We start from the raw sequence: 20,074 nt of genomic DNA on the forward strand, positions 1-20,074 counted from the left end.
AAAATCTTGGACTGTAAGATTTGAAGATTCCTAGGTGCAGTTGTTTGGCCTCTAATGCCTACTCTGCACCCACCCGTAATTTTTCCTATAGCCCTGCATATTTATTCAATGTCAAGAATACATCTAATTTTCTTTTGAAAGTTACTACCGAATCTGCTTCCACCACCCTTTTAGACAATGCATTTCAAACCATAACATATGTTCTATAAAAAAATATGTTTCTTTGTCAATGATCTTTAATTGGTGTCCTCTGCTCACGGTGTTAAAAGTGTAATTCATTAGAAAGTCAATGCAAAGTTAAATGACCTACCGGATTGTTGCTGCAATTGGAGATGTACGTAGGGATGATCAAGCAGTGCAGCAATAGATATCCTTTCCTTTGGATTCCTTATTAAGCATTTCTATTGACATAAAACTTAACTCATGTAATGGACCAAGGGACCACATCACAAGATATTTAGTTATATTAAGCACTTCAACTTCAGGTAAAAATAATAACATCAAATGTCAGCCTCAATTTTCTTGCCATTTCAAATCTTATATAATGACTGAAAGAAATCGCTTCATTATTTTTACATTCTCAATTAATTAAATTACACTGTTTAAGTGTGGACTTTTATTGCACCATTCAGAAGAGTACTTGTATTAAACATGGTGTCACAATTACTTTTTTCACTCATGTGAACAGATACAAGACTCAAACCCTGGTAATTGCATCTTAGAACCATAACATTTTGGAGAATAGAAGGAAGCTATTTGGTCCATTTCTTTAGTGCTTGTTCTTTGATAGGCAGATTTACAACTAAACCCACTGACCCATGGAATTCCTTTAGCTCGTGTCCACTCCTGCTTCAAATATGCATCCACTTTTCCCTTAAAAGGTGCAATGACCTCTGCTTTAACTCCTCCCAGTGGCAAATCATTCCATACTTCAAAAACACATTGTATGAAGATATGCTTCCTAACCTACCTCCTGACATCAATAACAATTTTAAATGAAGTCGTGAAAATAGTCTTTGCCGGTTCACAAAGCAAACACCTTCAATGTTAAAATCTTTTGGGTTTCCTTAGCCTCTTCTACTTCGGTGAAAAGTCTCACTAGCACAAGTATCTCCTCATAAACTTCAGCTATTCACCGCTAGGGCCTTCATGGGAACTCTATACTGTACGCTCTCCATTAATATGGAAGTCCTTTCAATAAAGAGAAACAAATAACTAAAAACACCCTCAATTGCCTAGTGTAGGAAATAAGGAATAAGATAACTTGAGAAGACACATTAAATTAGAACAATTGCCCATGTGTACTCATTTGAGAACTTTGAATGCAGATAGTCTTCTTGCAGGAGACACATTTGCAAATTAGGGATCAGACGAGACTGAGGAAAGGATGGGTGGAGGTGTCCCACTTTGATTTGAGGTTGAGAGGAGTTGCGATCATGATCAATAAGAGGATGGCATTTATGGCAATTAGTATTTTGAAAGACCCTTGGGGGAGGGGAGATATATTATGGTGAGTGGGGTGCTAGTGGTGCACCAGTGGTAATAGTGAATATTTATGCACCAAATTAAGACAGCGCAGATTTGATTATAAGGGTGTTGGCAGTCATCCCTGATCAGGACTCACCAGTTGATTATGGGGGAAAATTTCAATTGTGTACCAGACCAGAGGATGGAGAGGTCAAGTCCCAAGTCTCTGTTTACTTTTGGGATGGCAAGAGAGTTGGCTGTGTTCATGGAACAGATCGGGGGAGGGGATAGATCCATGGAGATTTAGTCACCCAAGGAAGTTTTCCTTCTTCTCTCACATGCATCGGGTCTACTCCAGAATAGATTTTTTTCATAGCGGTAAAGGCGTTAATCCCGGGGGTGGTGGGAGCTGGGTACTCGGCGATTGCTATATCGGACCATGCTCCACACTATGTGGATATGCGCTTAGTGACGGGCCGAGCCCAGTGCCCACCATGGAGATTCGACACATCACTCCCAGCAGATGGTGTTTTGTGAAAGGGTGGCTTCCGCTATAGGGAATCACAGATTCCAACCAGAATGAGGAGGTCTCGGGTTCCACGTTCTGGGAAGCGATGAAGGCGGTGAGCAGGGGAGAAATAATATCACACAAGGCCCACAAGGATAAGGCTGGCAGGGCTGAAAGGCAGAGCCTGGTAGACTTATTCTTGGGAGGTGGGTCGGCAGTCTTCCAGAGCCCCTACGGCAGAATTGCTGGCAGAGAGAAAGATTGGCTCACCAATTGAGACGGCAGGCAGCCCCACGGGAAATAGCTCAGGTTAAAGACGAGGGGGGGGGGGGGGGGGGGGGGGGGGATGTTGGTTACGGCCCCAACAAGATTAATGGAGCTTTTAAAAAAAAAAAAAATTGTGGGCTACACAAGTCTGAACCGCCAGAGGATGGCTCAGAGATGGAGCGATTTACAGGCAGATTGGACTTCCCAGTGGTAGAAAGGGTGAAGAAGGTGGGACTGGAGGCACCGTTGTGGTTGGAGGAAGTTATAGACTGTATTGGTTCTGTGCAATTGGGAAAGCACCGTGGCTGGATGGTTTTCTGGCCGCATTTTACAAACAGTTCGCAGCCTTGTTGGCGCCGCATTTATAGGAATGTTCACGACTCTCTGCTGAGAGGGGTGCTGCCTGCCACCCTGTGCAGGCCTCGGGCAGCATGGCAGTATAGTGGTTAGCACAGTTACTTCATAGCTCCAGGGTCCCTGGTTCGATTCCCGGCTTGGGTCACTGTCTGTGTGGAGTTTGCACGTTCTCCCCGTCTGTGCTTGGGTATTCTCCGGGTGCTCCGGTTTCCTCCCACAGTCCAAATATGTGCAGGTTAGGTGGATTGGCCAGTCTAAATTGCCCTTAAGTGTCCAAAAAAGGTTAGGTGGGGTTACTGGGATAAAGAGGATAGGATGGAGGCGTGGGGCTTAAGTAGGGTGCTCTTTCCAAGGGCCGGTGCAGACTCGATGGGCTGAATGGCCTCCTTCTGCACTGTAAAGTCTATGATTCTATGATTTCTCTAATCCTGAAAAAGGACAAAGATCTCCATGAGTGTGGGTCTGATAGGCCTATTTCATTATTAAACACTGACACGAAAATACTAGCTAAGGTTCTGGCGAAACGTTTGGATGGGTGCCTAGCAGAGGTGATCTCTGAAGACCAGACAGGATTTGTCAGAGGCCGACAGTTGTCACCCAAAATCAGGAGGCTTTTGAATGTGGTCATGTCGCCCTCTGTGGAGCAAGTGCCTGAAGTAATCTTTTCCATGCGGAGGTCATTGACCGTGTGGAGTGGAGCTACGTCTTCGAGGTCTTGGGGCGATTTGGGTTTGGTCCTACTTTTACTTCCTGGGTGAAAGTGCTATATAATGCCCCCACGGCTAGTGTCCGGGCTAATGCTGTGAGCTCAGGATATTTCCAACTACATAGGGGCACGTGACAGGGATCCACTATTGTTCACGCTACCGATTGAACCATTGGCCATAGATCGTCATGAGAACGGTATTTTTTTTGGGGGGGGGGGCAGTGAGGAATGTAGAGTGCCCCTTTACATGAAGGTTTTGTTGTGCGTTTCTGATCCTCTTGGGTGTGGGAGAAATTATGGAACTGTTGAAAAAAATGTGGATCCTTTTCAAGGTATAGATTGAATATGAGCAAGAACGAGATGCTCCAGGTAAATTCCCTGGGGAAGAGGACAGATCAGGGGAGTGGGGGATTTAGGGTTGTCGCTGTTATTTTGTTAAAATAAAAATGACAAACTGTTTGCATGATATATAATTAAACCTTTGTATATAAGAATTTGATAATGTTTGGAATAAAATATATAATTTTTTTAAAAGTTGCCCACATGTAGAATAATCACCAATGTTTGATTGGCCTGTATCCACCTTGTAAGTAATTCGTTGAAAATTGCAACAGAAAAAATTTGCAACTGGAGTACTCAGACAGGTACTTCAGTCCACCACCTGGTCGCTGTGCGATGCAATCTCAAATCTCTTTTCCCTCCAACTTCAATCGCCATGTTGCTTTTCATTTGATGGGAAGGCAAATTTGATTTTATTTCTAAAATTAAAATTTATAGTTCAGTGAATTTTTATATTTACTTTTTACAGCCACCAGCTGCCCTTCTCAAAACCACAAGTTAATCTCTCCCAGCATTCTATTGAGCTGCCCGACTGCTCCCCACCTCTCTGCTGTCCTGTTTCTAGCACCTGCAGCCTGCACCTTCATAGTGCTAGCCTCCAGGTCTGAGATCTTCTCCCGCTCCACCTGATCCTCCACCTATACCAACTTCCCACACATCAAATCCTTTTGCAACTTGTGGCTTAACTTCATGGCCTCCAACCCAGTAGACGCCAAAGCAGCCCTTTGGACATCAATAATCCTTCTATGGACATGATCCAATTTCTTTAAGTCCCACTCAAAAAATTATTCCCAGGTCTTTAGTGGAAACTAGATTTTGAGCACTCCAATGGCTATTCTGTAGAGAAAATCCAACCCCCACAGTGCATTTCAAAATGCAGTTTTCAAGGGAAAACCAAATTTATATTTTCACTTGCATCGTGGAGAGTGGGGATGGGAATCAGGCCATTCAAACCTTGTTGCTTATCCTGCACATGAACAATAGTTCTAATTCAGTGTGCCTTCTCTGTTATCTTATTCCCTACTTCCTACACAAGGCAATTGAATGCTTTTAGTCATTTGTCCCTCTTTATTGGAAGAACTTTCACAGTAGTGCTTACAGCATAGATTTCCCATGAAGATTGCGAGGCTCTCTTTCAGGGCTCACCCACGAGAGAAGTTATTAATACAAAGTGGTTTAAAATAACAGCCTTCCCAAAATCTGCAGCTGTGACAAATTTTCTCTTGCCATCTTGGGGAATCAGGTTGGTTGGACACACACACATGCATTCAAGATGGGGTTGGTCCTGTGGTGAATTAGTAATATCCCCATCATTGGGCTAGAAGCCCCGGATTCAAGTGTCACTTCAGGGCTTAATGGCCATGGAAAGCTCATTCATAATGTGGCCAAATGGTTGATTATCAACCTGTAAATTGCTCCAAAACGCCTGGTGGCAGGCAAGAATAGACGTGGCTCCTGGTTAACCATACTGTAGAATGCAATGGCAAACCACTGCGGTACTTTGCCAAGCATAATCATGGATCAAGCCAATGAATATCCATGGTAGTCAGCACACTATTAAAAATCTTTATTCATTCACAAAATGTGGCTTCGCTGGCAAGGGCAGCATTTGTTGACCACCCCTAATTGTCCAAATGGCTTACTAAGCAATTTCAGAGGACAGTTAAGAGTCAACCATATTGCTGAAGTTCTGGAGTCACATGTAGACCAGATCAGGTAAGGATGGCAGATTTCCTTCCCTAAAGGACATTAGTGAAGCAGATGGGTTTTAACAATTGATGATAGTCTCAGGAATGGCGACAATGAAACTATCTTTTTAAATCCAGATTTTATTCATTGAATTTTAATTCCAGCAGCTGCCATGAGTGGGGTTTGAACCCATGCCCCCAGGCCATTAATCTGGACCTCTGGATTACTAGGTGAGTTAACATTACACTATGCCAGCAGGAACTCACCAAGGCTCCTTAGGCAGCAGCTTCCAAACCCACGACCATTGCCACCTAGAAGGACAAGGACAGCAGATACAAGGGAACATTACCATTCTGATGTTCCCCTCCAAGTCACTCACCATCCCGGCTTGGAAATATATTGCCGTTCCTTCACTGTCGCAGGATCAATATCCTGGAACTCCCTCCCAAATAGCACAATGGGTGTACCTATACTACATGGACTGCAGCGGTTCAAGAAGGTTCAAGCAGCACGGTAGCCTTGTGGATAGCACAATTGCTTCACAGCTCCAGGGTCCCAGGTTCAATTCCAGCTTGGGTCACTGTCTGTGCGGAGTCTGCACATCCTCCCCGTGTGTGCGTGGGTTTCCTCCGGGTGCTCCGGTTTCCTCCCACAGTCCAAAGATGTGCAGGTTAGGTGGATTGGCCATGATAAATTGCCCTTAGTGTCCAAAATTGCCCTTAGTGTTGGGTGGGGTTACTGGGTTATGGGGTTACTGGGTTATGGGGATAGGGTGGCGGTGTTGACCTTGGGTAGGGTGCTCTTTCTAAGAGCCGGTGCAGACTCGATGGGCCGAATGGCCTCCTTCTGCACTGTAAATTCTATGAAGGTAACTCACGACCACCTTCTCAAAGGCAATTAGGGATGGGCAACAAATGCTGGCCTAGCCAGCGAAGCCACATCCTGTAAAAATTATTTTTTTTCCGAAACCCTTAGGAGGTGGAGGAAGATTTCAAGATGAGAATTTAAAACAAGTGCTGTTTTATATGATTAGTTTGGCAGAATATTGCATACCTTCAGCACATCAAGGAGATCTTTTTCTGGAATAGCAGGGAATTGTATTTCATAGTTTAGGTCTGTAATAGCCTGTAATTTGCTGATATGATTTGTAAGGTGCTGAAACGGAGTCTTCCCGTAGGTCATGTAGTACAAGATACAGCCAAGGGACCACACATCACTCTTTGGGCTTATCTGTAATGTAGAGCACAATGCAATTCCATGGGTATACCTTTTAGCATGGCACTGATCATGGTGGAATAGATCTAGATAATAAGCCATTAAACATTCTGTTAATGTGTGTGAAAAATGTGTTGAGCTAAAATGATCAGCACTTTTTAAATTAGCATTTTCGTTTTACTTCCAAGGAGTGATCAAAGATGATATATATGTAGCAAAAAGCAAATGGTACAACATCTGTATGCTATAGATTTTATAATTTAAATCACAAACTTATACTTCAGAAAGTGGCATTGGCATGGCCAGAAGAATCGTGTAAGCAATGAGCTATCTATCTCAAAAACAACCCAACAGCTATTTCCATGCTACATTCCGAGCTAACTTTGTTTCTCCCTCCATAGATGGTCCCTGGTCTGCTGATGATCCATCATTTTCTGCTTTTACTTTAATTACTTTACCCGTCAGCAAACAAGTTATGCTGCACAAATTTAAGTCTCCATTTGTATCTTGCCGAGGTATGACATGCTGAGAGCCACTTTCTTAGAACTAGTAAAAATAAAATTTGAACTAGTTAAACGTTGAGAATATGCTAGAAAATGTAACGCGATGCATCAGTTGGAGTTAGATACCAGTTGAGAATTTCTTCAGGGCGTATCCCACTTTGATGCAGTAATTTCGACAGAGCAGGAGCAAAATACCCAATGTTGGCACTTAATAATAACACTTAATAGTATAAATGGACTAGCTAAACTGAATTATCCTCTATTTTGGTAGCAATGAGAACAGTATTGAATATTGACTTCAGTGCAGTGGGGTGCTAGGATTTAGCACGATGATGAAATAAACAATTCGTTTGGTTTCTTTTCTGGAAAGAAAATCTAGAGTGCAGCAGAACTGGGGTGGGTGGAATATGGAAGGTGAGGTGTGGCTCATGGGTGGATTTTTATCTCGTCAATATCGAGGGGAGGGCTACAGCACTGGCCTAGTTACACAACATGGGTTTGGAGCATCATGAATCAGGCGGTCTGGTTTGTAGTTTTGCTCGAGATACCTGCAAAGCTATAAATTGAGGGCAGATTTTAGTCTTCATTGCCCAAGCAGTAATCTGGGAGACAAGTCACCTTGATCAAGACAGTAAACATGTAGTGGCAGACATTGAAGAAAATAATTCATGACTCTCAGCAAAAATACATCCCAGTAAGGAGGAAAGATTCTAAGAGAGGGATAAACCAACCATGGCTAACCAAGGAAGTTAAGGACAGTATTAAGTTGAAAGAAAAGCATACAAGGAGGCAAAAGTCAGTGAGAGCCCTGAAGATTGGGATAAATGCAGAATCCAGCAAAGGAGTACTAAAAAGATAATAAAGAGAGAAAATAAACTAAGGGGGCAAACTAGCGAGGAATATAAAAACTGAATGGCTTCTTTAAATATATGAAGAGGAAGAGAGAGGTCAAAGTGAACATAGGATCCTTAGGGAATGAATCAGAGGAGAAAGTTATGGGGAATAAGGAAATAGAGGAGTTAAATGGATATTTTGCAGCAGTCTTTACGGTGGAAGATACTTCAAGCATCCCATTAATACAAAAGAATATGGGGGAGCAATTAATTACCATCACCATCATTGGAGCAGTATTAGACAAACAAATGGGACTAAAGGCAGATATGTCCCCTGGCCCTGATGACCTGCATATTTGGATCCTAAAAAAAGTAGCTACAGAGACAGCGGATGCATTGGTTGCAATTTTACAAAAACCCTTGGATTCGGGAGAAGTACCGAGGGATTGGAAACCAATGTGACACCCCTTTTCAAAAAGGGAGGGAGACAAAAAGCAGGTAACTATAGGCCGATTAGCCTAACATCTATTGTTGAAAAAGATGTTTGATTGCATCAGGGAAGTAATAGCAGCAATTTAGAAAATCATAATCTAATAAAACAGTCAGCATTGCTGCATGGAAGGGAAAGAGTGTATGACTAATTTATTAGTTTATGAGGAAGTCTGAACCAGAGTGGACAGAGGGAAGCCAGTATGTATTGTATTTGAACTTACAGAAGGCGTTCAACAAGGTATCTCACAAAAGGTTAAGTCATAAAATAAGAGCCCATGGTGTAAGAGGTAATTTCAAAAAAATATTTAGATTAACTAATTATTTTTTCCAATTAAGGGGCAATTTAGCGTGGCCAATCCACCTACCCTGCACATTTTTGGGTTGTGGGGGTGAAACCCACGCAGACACGGGGAGAATGTGCAAACTCCACACGGACAGTGACCCAGAGCCGGGATCGAACCTGGGAACTCAGCGGCGTGAGGCAGCTGTGCTAACCACTAGGCCACCGTGCTGCCAAGAGGTAATATATTGACATAGATAGAGAATGGCTAATGGGCTGGAAACAGTGAGTGGGGATAAGGGATTCCTTTTCAGGTTGACGACCTGTAACCGATGGGGTTCCTCAAGGATCAGTGCTGGGACTGCAACGGTTTACAATATATATTAATGACTTGGAAGGAGGAAGTGAATGTGCTGCAGCCAAATTTGCAGACGATACAGAAAATAAGTGGAAAGGCAAGTTGTGAGCCGGATACAGTTTGCAAAGTGATATTGATAGGTTAAGTGGGCAAAAAGTTGGTAAACTGAGTATAACATGGGAAAATGTGAAGTTGTGCATTTTAAAAGGGAGAACAAAAGAGCAGAGTATTATTTAAATGGAGAAAAATTGTAGAAAGTTGCTACACAAAGGGACTTGGGGGTACTTGTGCACAAAACACAGAAAGCTAGCACACAGGTGCAGCAGGTAATCAGGAAGGCTAATGGAATGTTGGCCCTTATTTCAAGGGGGTTGGAGTTTAAGAGTAGGGACGTCTTGTTGCTACTGTACAAGGTACTGGTGTAACCAAATCTGGAGTACAGTGAGCAGTTTTGGTCCCTATATTTAGGGAAATATATTATTTCATTGGAGGCGGTTCAGAGGTTCACTAGGATGATCCCCGGTATGGAGGGATTGTCTTATGAGCAAAGGTTAAACAGGTTGGGATTCTACTCATTGGAATTTAGAAGAATGAGAAGTGATCTCATTGAAACATATAGAATTCTTAAGGGGCTTGGCTGGGTAAATGTGGAGAGGAGGTTTCCCCTCATGGGAGAGTCTAGGACCAGAGGGCATTGTCTCAGAATAAAGGAGTGCTTATTTAAGACCGAAGCGAGGAGGAATTTCTTCTCTCAGAGGGCCAAGTCTTTGGAACTCCTTGCCACAAAGAGCTGTGGGGGCAGAGTCCTGAGATAGATAGATTCTATGGCCTACTCCTGTTCCTATTGTTTATGGTCTTTATAATACTCAGAAATAAATAGGGAGGGGTGCACATTGCAAAACAAACAGTCGTGTTGACTAATCGACAGGGGACCCACTCATTAGATCACTGCTTTATCAGTGAACATAAAAATCTACCTCAATATCTCACAATTAGTTACTGGATGTGTACTTTTGATCATTGGTCAGTCATTCACTGTCTATTGTTCGATATCAGGGAAATGTAAACATTATAAGCGGCATCAACAAATACAGGTGATAATTGTAATGATGAGGTTTTATTAATTCACAAAGTAGGATAAAACAAGGCAATATGCCTCAGCCTAAAAACTGTTTTGAAACCTGAAGCTGCAGAAGCTTTAAAAGGTGTGATCAGTACAAATTTATTAGTTAATTTAGCTGAATGTTTAAGATACACCGTGGGAAAATTACATTACACATTGCTCTACAGCAGGATCACCCTTTGTCCAAGTCAGGGTGACATGCTTTTTGGAAATGCTGAAATCCTCAATTAAACATTTGAAAGATGTTATAAGATATAAAATAACAATGCAATTGTAAGATGTTATTTTTCAGAATTTTAACAATATTTTACATTTTAGAAATTGAGGAAATAGGGCAGACTCAAAAAAAAAAATGTTATTTGATTGGTTCAAAAAGTGAGAGTGAAACATTTATATAGGATTTCTCTTATAAATGTTTATATAATAAATTTCTATTCTAAACGCTGACACAAAATTGACACGTTACGCAAGAAAGCCATACAAAGAAGTTTTAATATACTAGTTGCAATGGGGAGTTGGAAGGTAAAGAGGGAAATGGTCGGTGAGTAAATTAAGTTGGTCTGCATCAGCAAGAGACTGAGTTTTAGCTAGTGATAAAAGAATTTGAAATAACAACTGGACTGTTTTCCAAACAATTAAAATAGATGTTTTTGCACGTCTATTTTGCACAGCATTGTTCACAGTAAGTCATAGAATATAACTTATGTATTGTGGGTTTCTGATATTAGTGCTGCTGGTCATTGATTTCCCTCTGCTGGCTGTATGTATATGCTCTTATGGTTTATTTTTTCTCTCCTCGTGTATATTGTTATTTTGCTTTCTATCCCTCGGTTGTTGATGGGCAGAGTGGGCATGGGGGAGAATTGAGCTGGATGGCTGGTGGAGGAATCAGCCGGAGCTGTAGGAAGGTTTGATCAATAGCCCCCCCAAAACCTTCCAATAACACATTTGCTCTAGATATCTATTTCTTATTTCTGCTTAGCGGGACTAGCTGATGCACAAGCACTATTACTATCCATCTGCTCACTCCACTTCCATTGGAACCAGATATCTTTCTTTGTTAACCATCCGCTATTACCAGTCACCAAGTTCATCATCCACCATTATTTGCTCCTTTAGTTCCATGTCCCTGTCCCTTTTATTTTCCCACTCCTTATACCATTAATTTCCTCTGTATGTTTACTTCCTATTGCCTAGCCAAATATTCCCTTCATACTAAAATGTTATATTTATTTTGTGCCGAAACATGTGGTTACAAAAGTCCGAATCCTCGTTGTTTTTGCTGCCCTCTGTTCTCCATACTCCACCATGACAGATTGCTCACGTGGCCTTTTCTTGGTGCATTCTTATTTCACCAGCCTCATTAGTTATTCTTTTTCTGGTAAACCAGCAGTTCAATTCTCAAAACATGTGGAGGACATGTGGGGCGGGATTCTCTGACCCCCTGCTGGGCCGGAGAATCCCTGGGTGGCGGCGCGAATCCCGCCCCGACGCCGGCTGCCAAACTCTCCGGCGCCGGTGTTCAGGCGGGGTTTACGCCAAGCCGGTCAGAGGCCGGTAGCAGCGGCCCCCTGGCAATTCTCCGGGCCCCGATGGGCCGAGCGGCTGTCGCTCTGTGACCAGTCCCGCCGGCGTGAAATGGACATGGTCCATCACGGCGGGACCTGGCTTGTAGGCCGGCTAGGTGAGTCCTCGGGGATGCGTGGGGGTTCAGTCCCGGGGGGGGCCCCACGGTGGTCTGGTCCGCGTTCGGGGCCCACGGATCTGCAGGCGGGCCTGTGCCGTGGGGGCACTTTTTCCTTCCGCGCCGGCCTCTGTAGGGCTCCGCCATGGCCGGTGCGAAGAAGAATCCCCCTGCGCACGCGCAGGAAACACACCAGCTCGTCTGCGCATGCGCGGACCAACATTGGCGGTTCTGCGCATGCGCCAATACGCGCCAGCCCTTCGGCGCTGGTTGGCGTGGCGCCAACCCCTCTGGCGTTGGGATTCCACAATTTCCGGTTTGTCCGACGCCGGAGTGGTTAACGCCACTCTTGGCGCCGGGCCATCCGGCCAGTTGCGGGAGAATCCCGCCCCTGATTCTTAATGAGTCGCACCTGCAACTACAATTCAGCAAAATTTGATACATGCACAGAATCTATTTTAATATGTACCATACTGGAAGCATGGTTCTTACCTTGGACTTTGATCTGTTTTCACCATTGGAAAATGTATCTTTAATAGTCTCAGGTGCCATGAAATTTAGTGTGCCAACCTGAGGAAATAATGTTAGTATTCAGAGATTGATACTCTGATGAAGTTGAAAAATTATCCGCACATTTCTATCAAAATCTGAAAGTTACTTCTCCAGCTTAGGGATTCCTTCACATAGTACTGTCCTTTTAAAAGTGAACTGTAGTCATGAATATTTGCTAACCTTGCTTTGGGACGGCACTGTGGCACAGTAGTTAGCACTGCTGCCTCACAGCTCCAGGATCCCGGGTTCAATTCCGGCCTCAGGTGACTGTGTGGAGATTGCACTTTCTCACCGTGTCTGTGTGGGTTTCCTCTGGGTGCTCTGGTTTTCTCCCACAGTCCAGTCCAAAGATGGGCAGGATAGGTGAATTGGTCATGCCCCTTTGTGTCCCAAAAGTTTGGGTCCGGTTATTGGGTTACAGGGATGGGGTGGAGGTGCGATGGTGTCATTCATGCCGGAATCCCCCGCGATCCCCCCATTGCATAAATTTACATGGCAAGGGACATTGAATCGCTTCTGCGTGAAACAGAAGTAATTTAGCTCCTGTGGGAGAACATAGTCTCCCGAACGGAAAATCCAACCCAGGTTGTTTGTTTTGGTAAAAAGGACTTACAGCACTGAAACATCCAATGAATGCATTGTAAAAATCTGTAATAAATCAAAACAGTACAAATGCCGCTTCATTCCAGACCAGGTTGACCAAAAGGGAACTTTGTACCTAGTTACAGGTACAGGACCTCAAATCCGACTCTCCAAACACTGTCAGTGACTGAAAACCAGACATTTTTCTTTCAAACAGCAGACCATGCAAGAATTTTAAATGAGTGAAGAAACTTACTGGCTTGTTCAGGGAGCTGTTGCATTGATGGGGTGGCATGCTGAGTTGTTATCTACTTTGTGTGTCTAATATTTTGAGTGATTTAGTGACATTTGACCCCAACAGATCCAGCTGGGAAAAGTTTGGGAGTTGCTGCATTGGCAAGGCTTTGCACGTCTTTTATTTCCTGCATTTTAAGCGATTGTAGATGTGGCAAAGATGTTTGAATGCTCCCAGAATCCACAATTGTAGATGTGACAAAGATGTTTGAATGCTCCCAGAATCCAATCAGTGAGAATATTTATCTGTGTATTTTACTTGGGATCAGGACATATGCCTATTCTTGCTACTGCACTGCGTTTTGATGCCATTAAGACTACCCAAATAGAAGTCCACATTACACTTCATTCCCAAAAGCCTTTAAGTTCCATCGGCACTGGTTGCCTTCTTGCAGCGAGCCCAAATTAGTTCAAAGAGAAATATAGAAGAGTACTGTACAACATTGTATGAATAAAAATAATTTTCAGTTACAGCTGCTTTTAAGAATTTCAATTTGAGTGATCTTTTCTCATATTAAACAGGATGCGCTGATGTAGGGAAATGGGTTATCCACTCCGATATGTGAGCAGTGAATTAATATTATCAGAGACAAGGCCATTCACCTCAAGTGCTTTGCAATCACACTAGTTGGTTTTCCTGCGTCCACCCTTTCACTGAATTAAGGATTTCCAATTCACCCCCTCCCCACAAAAAAACAGCAAGTTCCAAAATTCAATATGGACTCAGTCCCGAGGTTGCTGGTTTACAGACGCTATCTGTGCAACAAATGATTAAGTTCCCCTTAAACAGAAGCTTTGTAAAACTGCTGAAATCTTTACAGAAGTCAGCATAACACAACACCCATAACTCACCAGAGCATCTTTACTTATACTGGTCACATCTGGCTGGATCTCATTAGCAATACCAAAATCAATCAATTTGAGCATTCCATCAACCACCAAAAAATTGGCTGGTTTCAGGTCACTGTGAATAATACCTACAAGAAAAAAAATAAACCCATTATATTTTCTCATGGGGTGGGGATGAAATTACAGACTACATAATCCGAACATTCCATAATTTTACAAGTCTATAAAATAAGATAAATAAAATTTATCTTCTTCAGTTCTCTGCCAGAAGGCAAGTCTCACCTACAGCGCCACAAAGATCACCACAGGAGAGGCAAAGAGGCAGGCCCTGAATCCACCCCAGCTTGAACAGGTATTGAACCCCATATTGTTGTCACCAATCTGATCCACACTGACAGTCCAGCCAAATTGGTAATGTAATCAGGGACACAATCCCTTGGCCAATTGCCTGAGGAACAACACTGCATTCAGCTCACACATATAGAGCAGCCATTTAGGTGTCAGGTGCAGTGTGGGGTGGTTGGGGGATGGAGAGCAACATCGCACTTGTGGCACAAGGGCGGCACGGTGGTTACCACTGTTGCTTCACAGCGTGAGGGACCGGGGGGTCACAGTCTGTGCGGAGTCTGCGCGTTCTCTCAGTGTCTGTGTGGGTGTCCTCCTGGTGCTCCAGTTTCCTCCCTCAAGTCCTGAAAGACATGCTTGTTCGGTGAACTGGACATTGTGAATTTTCCCTCAGTGTACCCGAGCAGGCGCTGGAGTGTGGTGACTAGGGGCTTTTCACAGTAACTTCATTGCAGTGTTAATATAAGTCTACTTGTGACACGAACAAAGATTATTATTACATGAATGTTATGGCACATCTGCAACATTTTTGAGAAAGCTGATCTTCTTTGGTTAAAAATACAAATACAAAAAAATTACAAATACTTACCATGCTGATGAATTGTGTGGACAGCTTCCAACATATTTTCCCAATATAATTTGCGTTCCAATGCCTTGATAACCTTTTTTCTTCGGAGCAAAGTGTTTAAGTCTACATTTCCCAATTCCATTACCATGTAGATATAATTTTCAGTAATCTCACTGCATTAAAAAGGAACCAATTATATAACCACATTATTTGAAAGTATTATACACAATATTAGAATTTATTTTTTAGGTGCTGACTGACCTGTGTAATTTCAGCAATGTGTTATTTTATAAAAAAGAGATTTCTGGCAATTGCAGATTTGAAAAAATATAAATTGGATGGTTGGTAGTGATGAAAAAGAGGGATTTAACTGTGCTCTCCAAGGGGTGTCATTGGGGGGGGTGGGGGGGGGGAAAAAGAGATAAAATTGAGAGGTCGGGCAACGGGATGGTGGGGTGTTAGATATTTAGTTGATTTGGTTATTTGCAGCCCTGTTGGCTTGTTTTGTAATAGTGTTTGATGGGTAAATATATAGATGCCTCAATAAAATATTTTTCAAAATAAGAAAATACGTTGATGATCATTAACATAGGAGATGTAATAGAACATGACAAGGTTAAGAGTTGACCATGATAAAAGGTACAATAGCCAATTTGCAGATGACACTAAAATTGATGGAATAGTAAGTTGCAATGAGGAAATGAGAAATTTACAAATGGATATAAGATAGGTTAGGGTGAGTGGGCGGGCCAAAATTTAGCAGATGGAGTTTAGTGTGGATAAGTGCGAGGTTATCCATTTTGGTCGAAAAAATGGAACAGCAACTTATTATCTAGATGGAGATTATTCAGAGTGCTCCGGTACAGAGGAATCTGGGTGTCCTCGCGCATGAATCTCAGAAAACTAGTCTGCAGGTACAGCAGGTAATAAGTAAGGCAAATGGAATTTTGGCTTTAATAGCTAAAGGAATAGAGCATAAAAGTGTTGCTGTAACTGTACAAGGCAATGGTGAGACCGCATCTGAAGTACTGTGTACAGTTTTGGTCCCCTTATTTGAGGAGGGATGTAGTTACATTAGAGGCAGTTCAGAGGAGGTTCACTAGATTAATTCCAGAGACGAGGGGTTTGTCTTATGAGCAGTTTAGGCCTATATTCTCTTGCGTTTAGAAGACCGAGAGGAGATCTAATTGAGCATTTACAAGATGATAAAAGGTATTGACAAAATGGATGTAGAGTGGATGCTTCCTCTTCTGGGGTAATCTAGAACGAGAGGTCATATTTTGATGATAAGGGGTAGCAGATTTAAAACAGAGATGCGGAGAAATTACATCAAAGGGTCATGAATCTGTGGACTTCATTACCCCGGAATGCGGTGGATGCCAGGACAATTAGTAAATTTGAGATAGGCAGATTTTTAATTAGTAATAGAACAAAGAACAAAGAAATGTACAGCACAGGAACAGGCCCTTCGGCACCTCCAAGCCCGTGCCGACCATGCTGCCCGACTAAACTACAATCTTCTACACTTCCTGGGTCCGTATCCCTCTATGCCCATCCTATTCATGTATTTGTCAAGATGCCCCTTAAATGTCACTATCGCCCCTGCTTCCACCACCTCCTCCGGTAGCGAGTTCCAGGCACCCACTACCCTCTGCGTAAAAAACTTGCCTCGTACATCTACTCTAAACCTTGCCCCTCTCACCTTAAACCTATGCCCCCTAGTAATTGACCCCTCTACCCTGGGGAAAAGCCTCTGACTATCCACTCTGTCTATGCCCCTCATAATTTTGTAGACCTCTATCAGGTCTCCCCTCAACCTCCTTCGTTCCGGTGAGAACAAACCGAGTTTATTCAACCGCTCCTCATAGCTAATGCCCTCCATACCAGGCAACATTCTGGTAAATCTCTTCTGCACCCTCTCTAAAGCCTCCACATCCTTCTGGTAGTGTGGCTACCAGAATTGAACACTATATTCCAAGTGTGGCCTAACTAAGGTTCTAATGGGTTGAATGGTTATGGAGAATGGGCAGGAAAGTGGAGCGGAGGCTGAGATGAGCTCAGCCATGATTGTATTCAATGGCAGAGTGGGCTCGAGGAGCTGAATTGCCTATTCCTGCTCCTATGAATACAATTTGCAGAATTTATATGATGGTTTAGGGTGGGCAACAAAAGCCTCGACCGTACAGTCTATAATGTTACTGAAAACCTTCAAGTCTACAAGGAGGCCCTGTACATGGCCAAACTTATCGAGATCTCTGACCATGAGAGCTGGGGGTAAATCTGAAGAGCCCAGTTCCACAGAGAAAACAACTATGGCAACCTCAGTGGTGTATTAAAGATCAATAACATCTATTTGTGTAAAGGCAGTTCAAGGGGACCAAAATGACTGTGGATGTGAAGTTGCTCAACACAGGTTGAGGGAAGATACCTCAATGAAACATGGTGGAGTTTGGAGTGGAAGAACTTTTGAGAAAAAGCAAAAAGGTGGAATAAGGTCCGATGCTTGAAAGTAGCAGAGGAGATGGGAAACCTGAACCCCATAAGCCTGGCATGCCATTGTACTAGATCTTGACTGATATGTATCTCAACTTCATTAGTTGCCTTTGTCCCATATCCTTAAATTTTAAAAACAAAACACTTGGGTTCATTATTAAATTAGTTCAGTAACATACAGGGCAACATGTTGTATGTTGATTTTTTGGCAATTTTATTGCAACTTAAAGGTAGCTGTTGAATCAGTCAAATTGAGTTTAAAACAATCTGTTAAAGCCTTAACAACTTGCATTTATATAGCACATTTAACTTAGTAAAATGGCCCATGGTATGTATTAAGAAATTTTGTGGTCTGTTTAAAATTGCTGAATTGTAATGAAAATGTAATAGGTTGCTGACAAATATCTAGAGGAACACATCAAAAGGGATTCAAGTATCTATCAGAAATGCTGTAAATTCTCATAGGATAACGCATCCAAAACTGTACTGTCATGTTTGCCACCACCATTGTTGTCCAAACGCCACCAACTTATAACATAGGAGCTGGAGTAGGGAATTTGACCCTTCAAACGTGCTCCGCAATTCAACAAGATCATGGCTGATCTGGTTGTGTTCTTAAACTCAATTTTCCTGACTTCCCCCATAACCCTGGACTCCTTTGCACCCCCCTCCCCCCAAAAAAAATTGTGTAACTCTGCCCTGAATTATTTCAACAACCCAGCATTCATTACCTTCTGGGGAAGATAATTCCACACACCAACAGCCATTTAGGAGAAAAAACTCTCGTCTGTGTCTCTTATTCTTAAACAATGTCCCCTAGTTTTAGTCATTCTTTGCTGGTTATTAAAATCTCTCCAATCCTCTGACCTCCTTTGCAGATTTGTAGTTTTCCTTTCAATTTAATATTGTCCTTAACTCCCTTTATTTAGCCACGGATGATGAATCCTTCTCAAAGAGCCTTCCTTTCTCATTGGGATTATTCTTTTGAGCATTAAATATCTCCTTAAAAGTCTGCTGCCAAGTTCACTGTAGCCTGCTCTGCCATCATACTTCATAGTTACCTTTATTTAGGATTAAAATACTATCCATGGATGCACAGTTCTCCATTTAAAACTTAACATGAGATTCTATCTTGTCATGATCGCTGGACTCCTTCACCTTGAGGTTATTGATTAATTTTCTCCAGTGCTACATGCCAATCCACATTCTCCTTCCTAGTTATCCATCTTCCTAACTCAACACAATTCCCGGAGATCCATCAGCAATCTGGGACCTATCAAATGGAACAACCTCCATAAACCTTTTTTGCCTTCTTACTTCCCTCCCCTGTTTTCAATGCATTTGGTCAGCTACGTTCTACAATTATCGCAAGGCTGATTTCCCTCTTTTATGAAGAACCTTCAGACGCAATTACCTTATTGCAAGTTAATAAAGTAATTGGCCACTAATTCGAAATAAAGTAACTGGGTTAAAAAAAAGCCTCACTGATCAAAAAGCCTGATTATCTTGTCACTGTGTTGCTGTAGGCGTTTCAAGTATTCAATTTCATCCTTGTAGCCAGCTACTGCAAGGTCATCTGCATCCTGAAGATTAACTTGTTTAACAGCGTATAGTTGTTTCTTCTGGTCAAGCACTTGGAATACCTGGTAGGAACAGAACAGATTATTTGTGGATACAAACAAACATTTTCATTATTCTAACTAATTCTCCATACATGCCCAGATTTTTAAAAAATTCACTCCACCAGTCATCTAATTTCATTACTTTTTTCAAAATCTGCTCATTAAGCACATCAGTAATTCAGTAAGTGAGCATCGATTGCTTGGAGGGGCGCGGGGCGAGAGAGCGCATGAGAATGAAACACACAATAGTCAGAACGAATGTTTAGTTTGATTTAGTTAGCCTTGGCTGTAAACTTTCACATGTTGGGGCAAGAAGAAAAGCACAGCATAAGCAGTCTAAAGATAGCCAGTTTCAAGGAGAGGTCTAACTGCTGAATAAGAAAGCATTTTGGTATTCAGGTTTGCTTGGCTGGTTCATAAGTGTTTTTCGAACGTTTGCATTGAAATCAAATCTGTTGTTGTCATCAGATGTCTGATCAAATGTTTCAGACAACATAATTTGAATCTATATAGTATTTTTGACATAGAAAAAATATTCCAAAGAACTCCAAAGAGGTGCAATCAGACAAAAATGGGCTTGGGAATAAATTAGTTATTTGGTACCTTGGTGGAATGAGTGAGTCTGTGACAAAAGCGTAATCAAAAGGACTGGTTTTCAGGAAGGTCAAAAAGGAGAGAGACAAACAGATGTTTAGGGAGCATACTCTAGAGCATGTGACACTAGATGCACAGCCCGAAGTGTTGGTGGAATCAGTGGCCACGATCTGGTGTTTTTCATCAAGGGTTCAATTTGGAAGACTATGTTCTCTCGCCGGAGAATACGGATTGCGCTGCGAGCGATGCCCAGAAGCGATTCACTGCCCCATGCCATGCAAATATATACAAGATAGGGATCACAAGGGATTCTGTAGTGAATTCCACTATCGGGACAGCATTTTGAGAATTGCG

At 42.4% G+C, this 20,074-nt stretch overlaps 1 protein-coding gene across 1 annotated transcript in view; it reads right to left on the bottom strand.

Annotated features, from left to right (window-relative positions):
* Positions 1-20,074, bottom strand: part of ttk (ttk protein kinase) — an 84,242-nt gene that overhangs the window by 10,200 nt on the left and 53,968 nt on the right. Inside the window, 6 exon segments of the mRNA XM_072499811.1 lie at positions 311-401; positions 6,387-6,563; positions 12,314-12,391; positions 14,102-14,226; positions 15,033-15,184; positions 18,990-19,147. Of these exon segments, the coding sequence (XP_072355912.1) occupies positions 311-401; positions 6,387-6,563; positions 12,314-12,391; positions 14,102-14,226; positions 15,033-15,184; positions 18,990-19,147 (781 nt within the window).

The sequence above is a fragment of the Scyliorhinus torazame genome, chromosome 4 (genome assembly GCF_047496885.1).
Source record: "Scyliorhinus torazame isolate Kashiwa2021f chromosome 4, sScyTor2.1, whole genome shotgun sequence".
NCBI classification, from domain to species: Eukaryota; Metazoa; Chordata; class Chondrichthyes; order Carcharhiniformes; family Scyliorhinidae; genus Scyliorhinus; species Scyliorhinus torazame.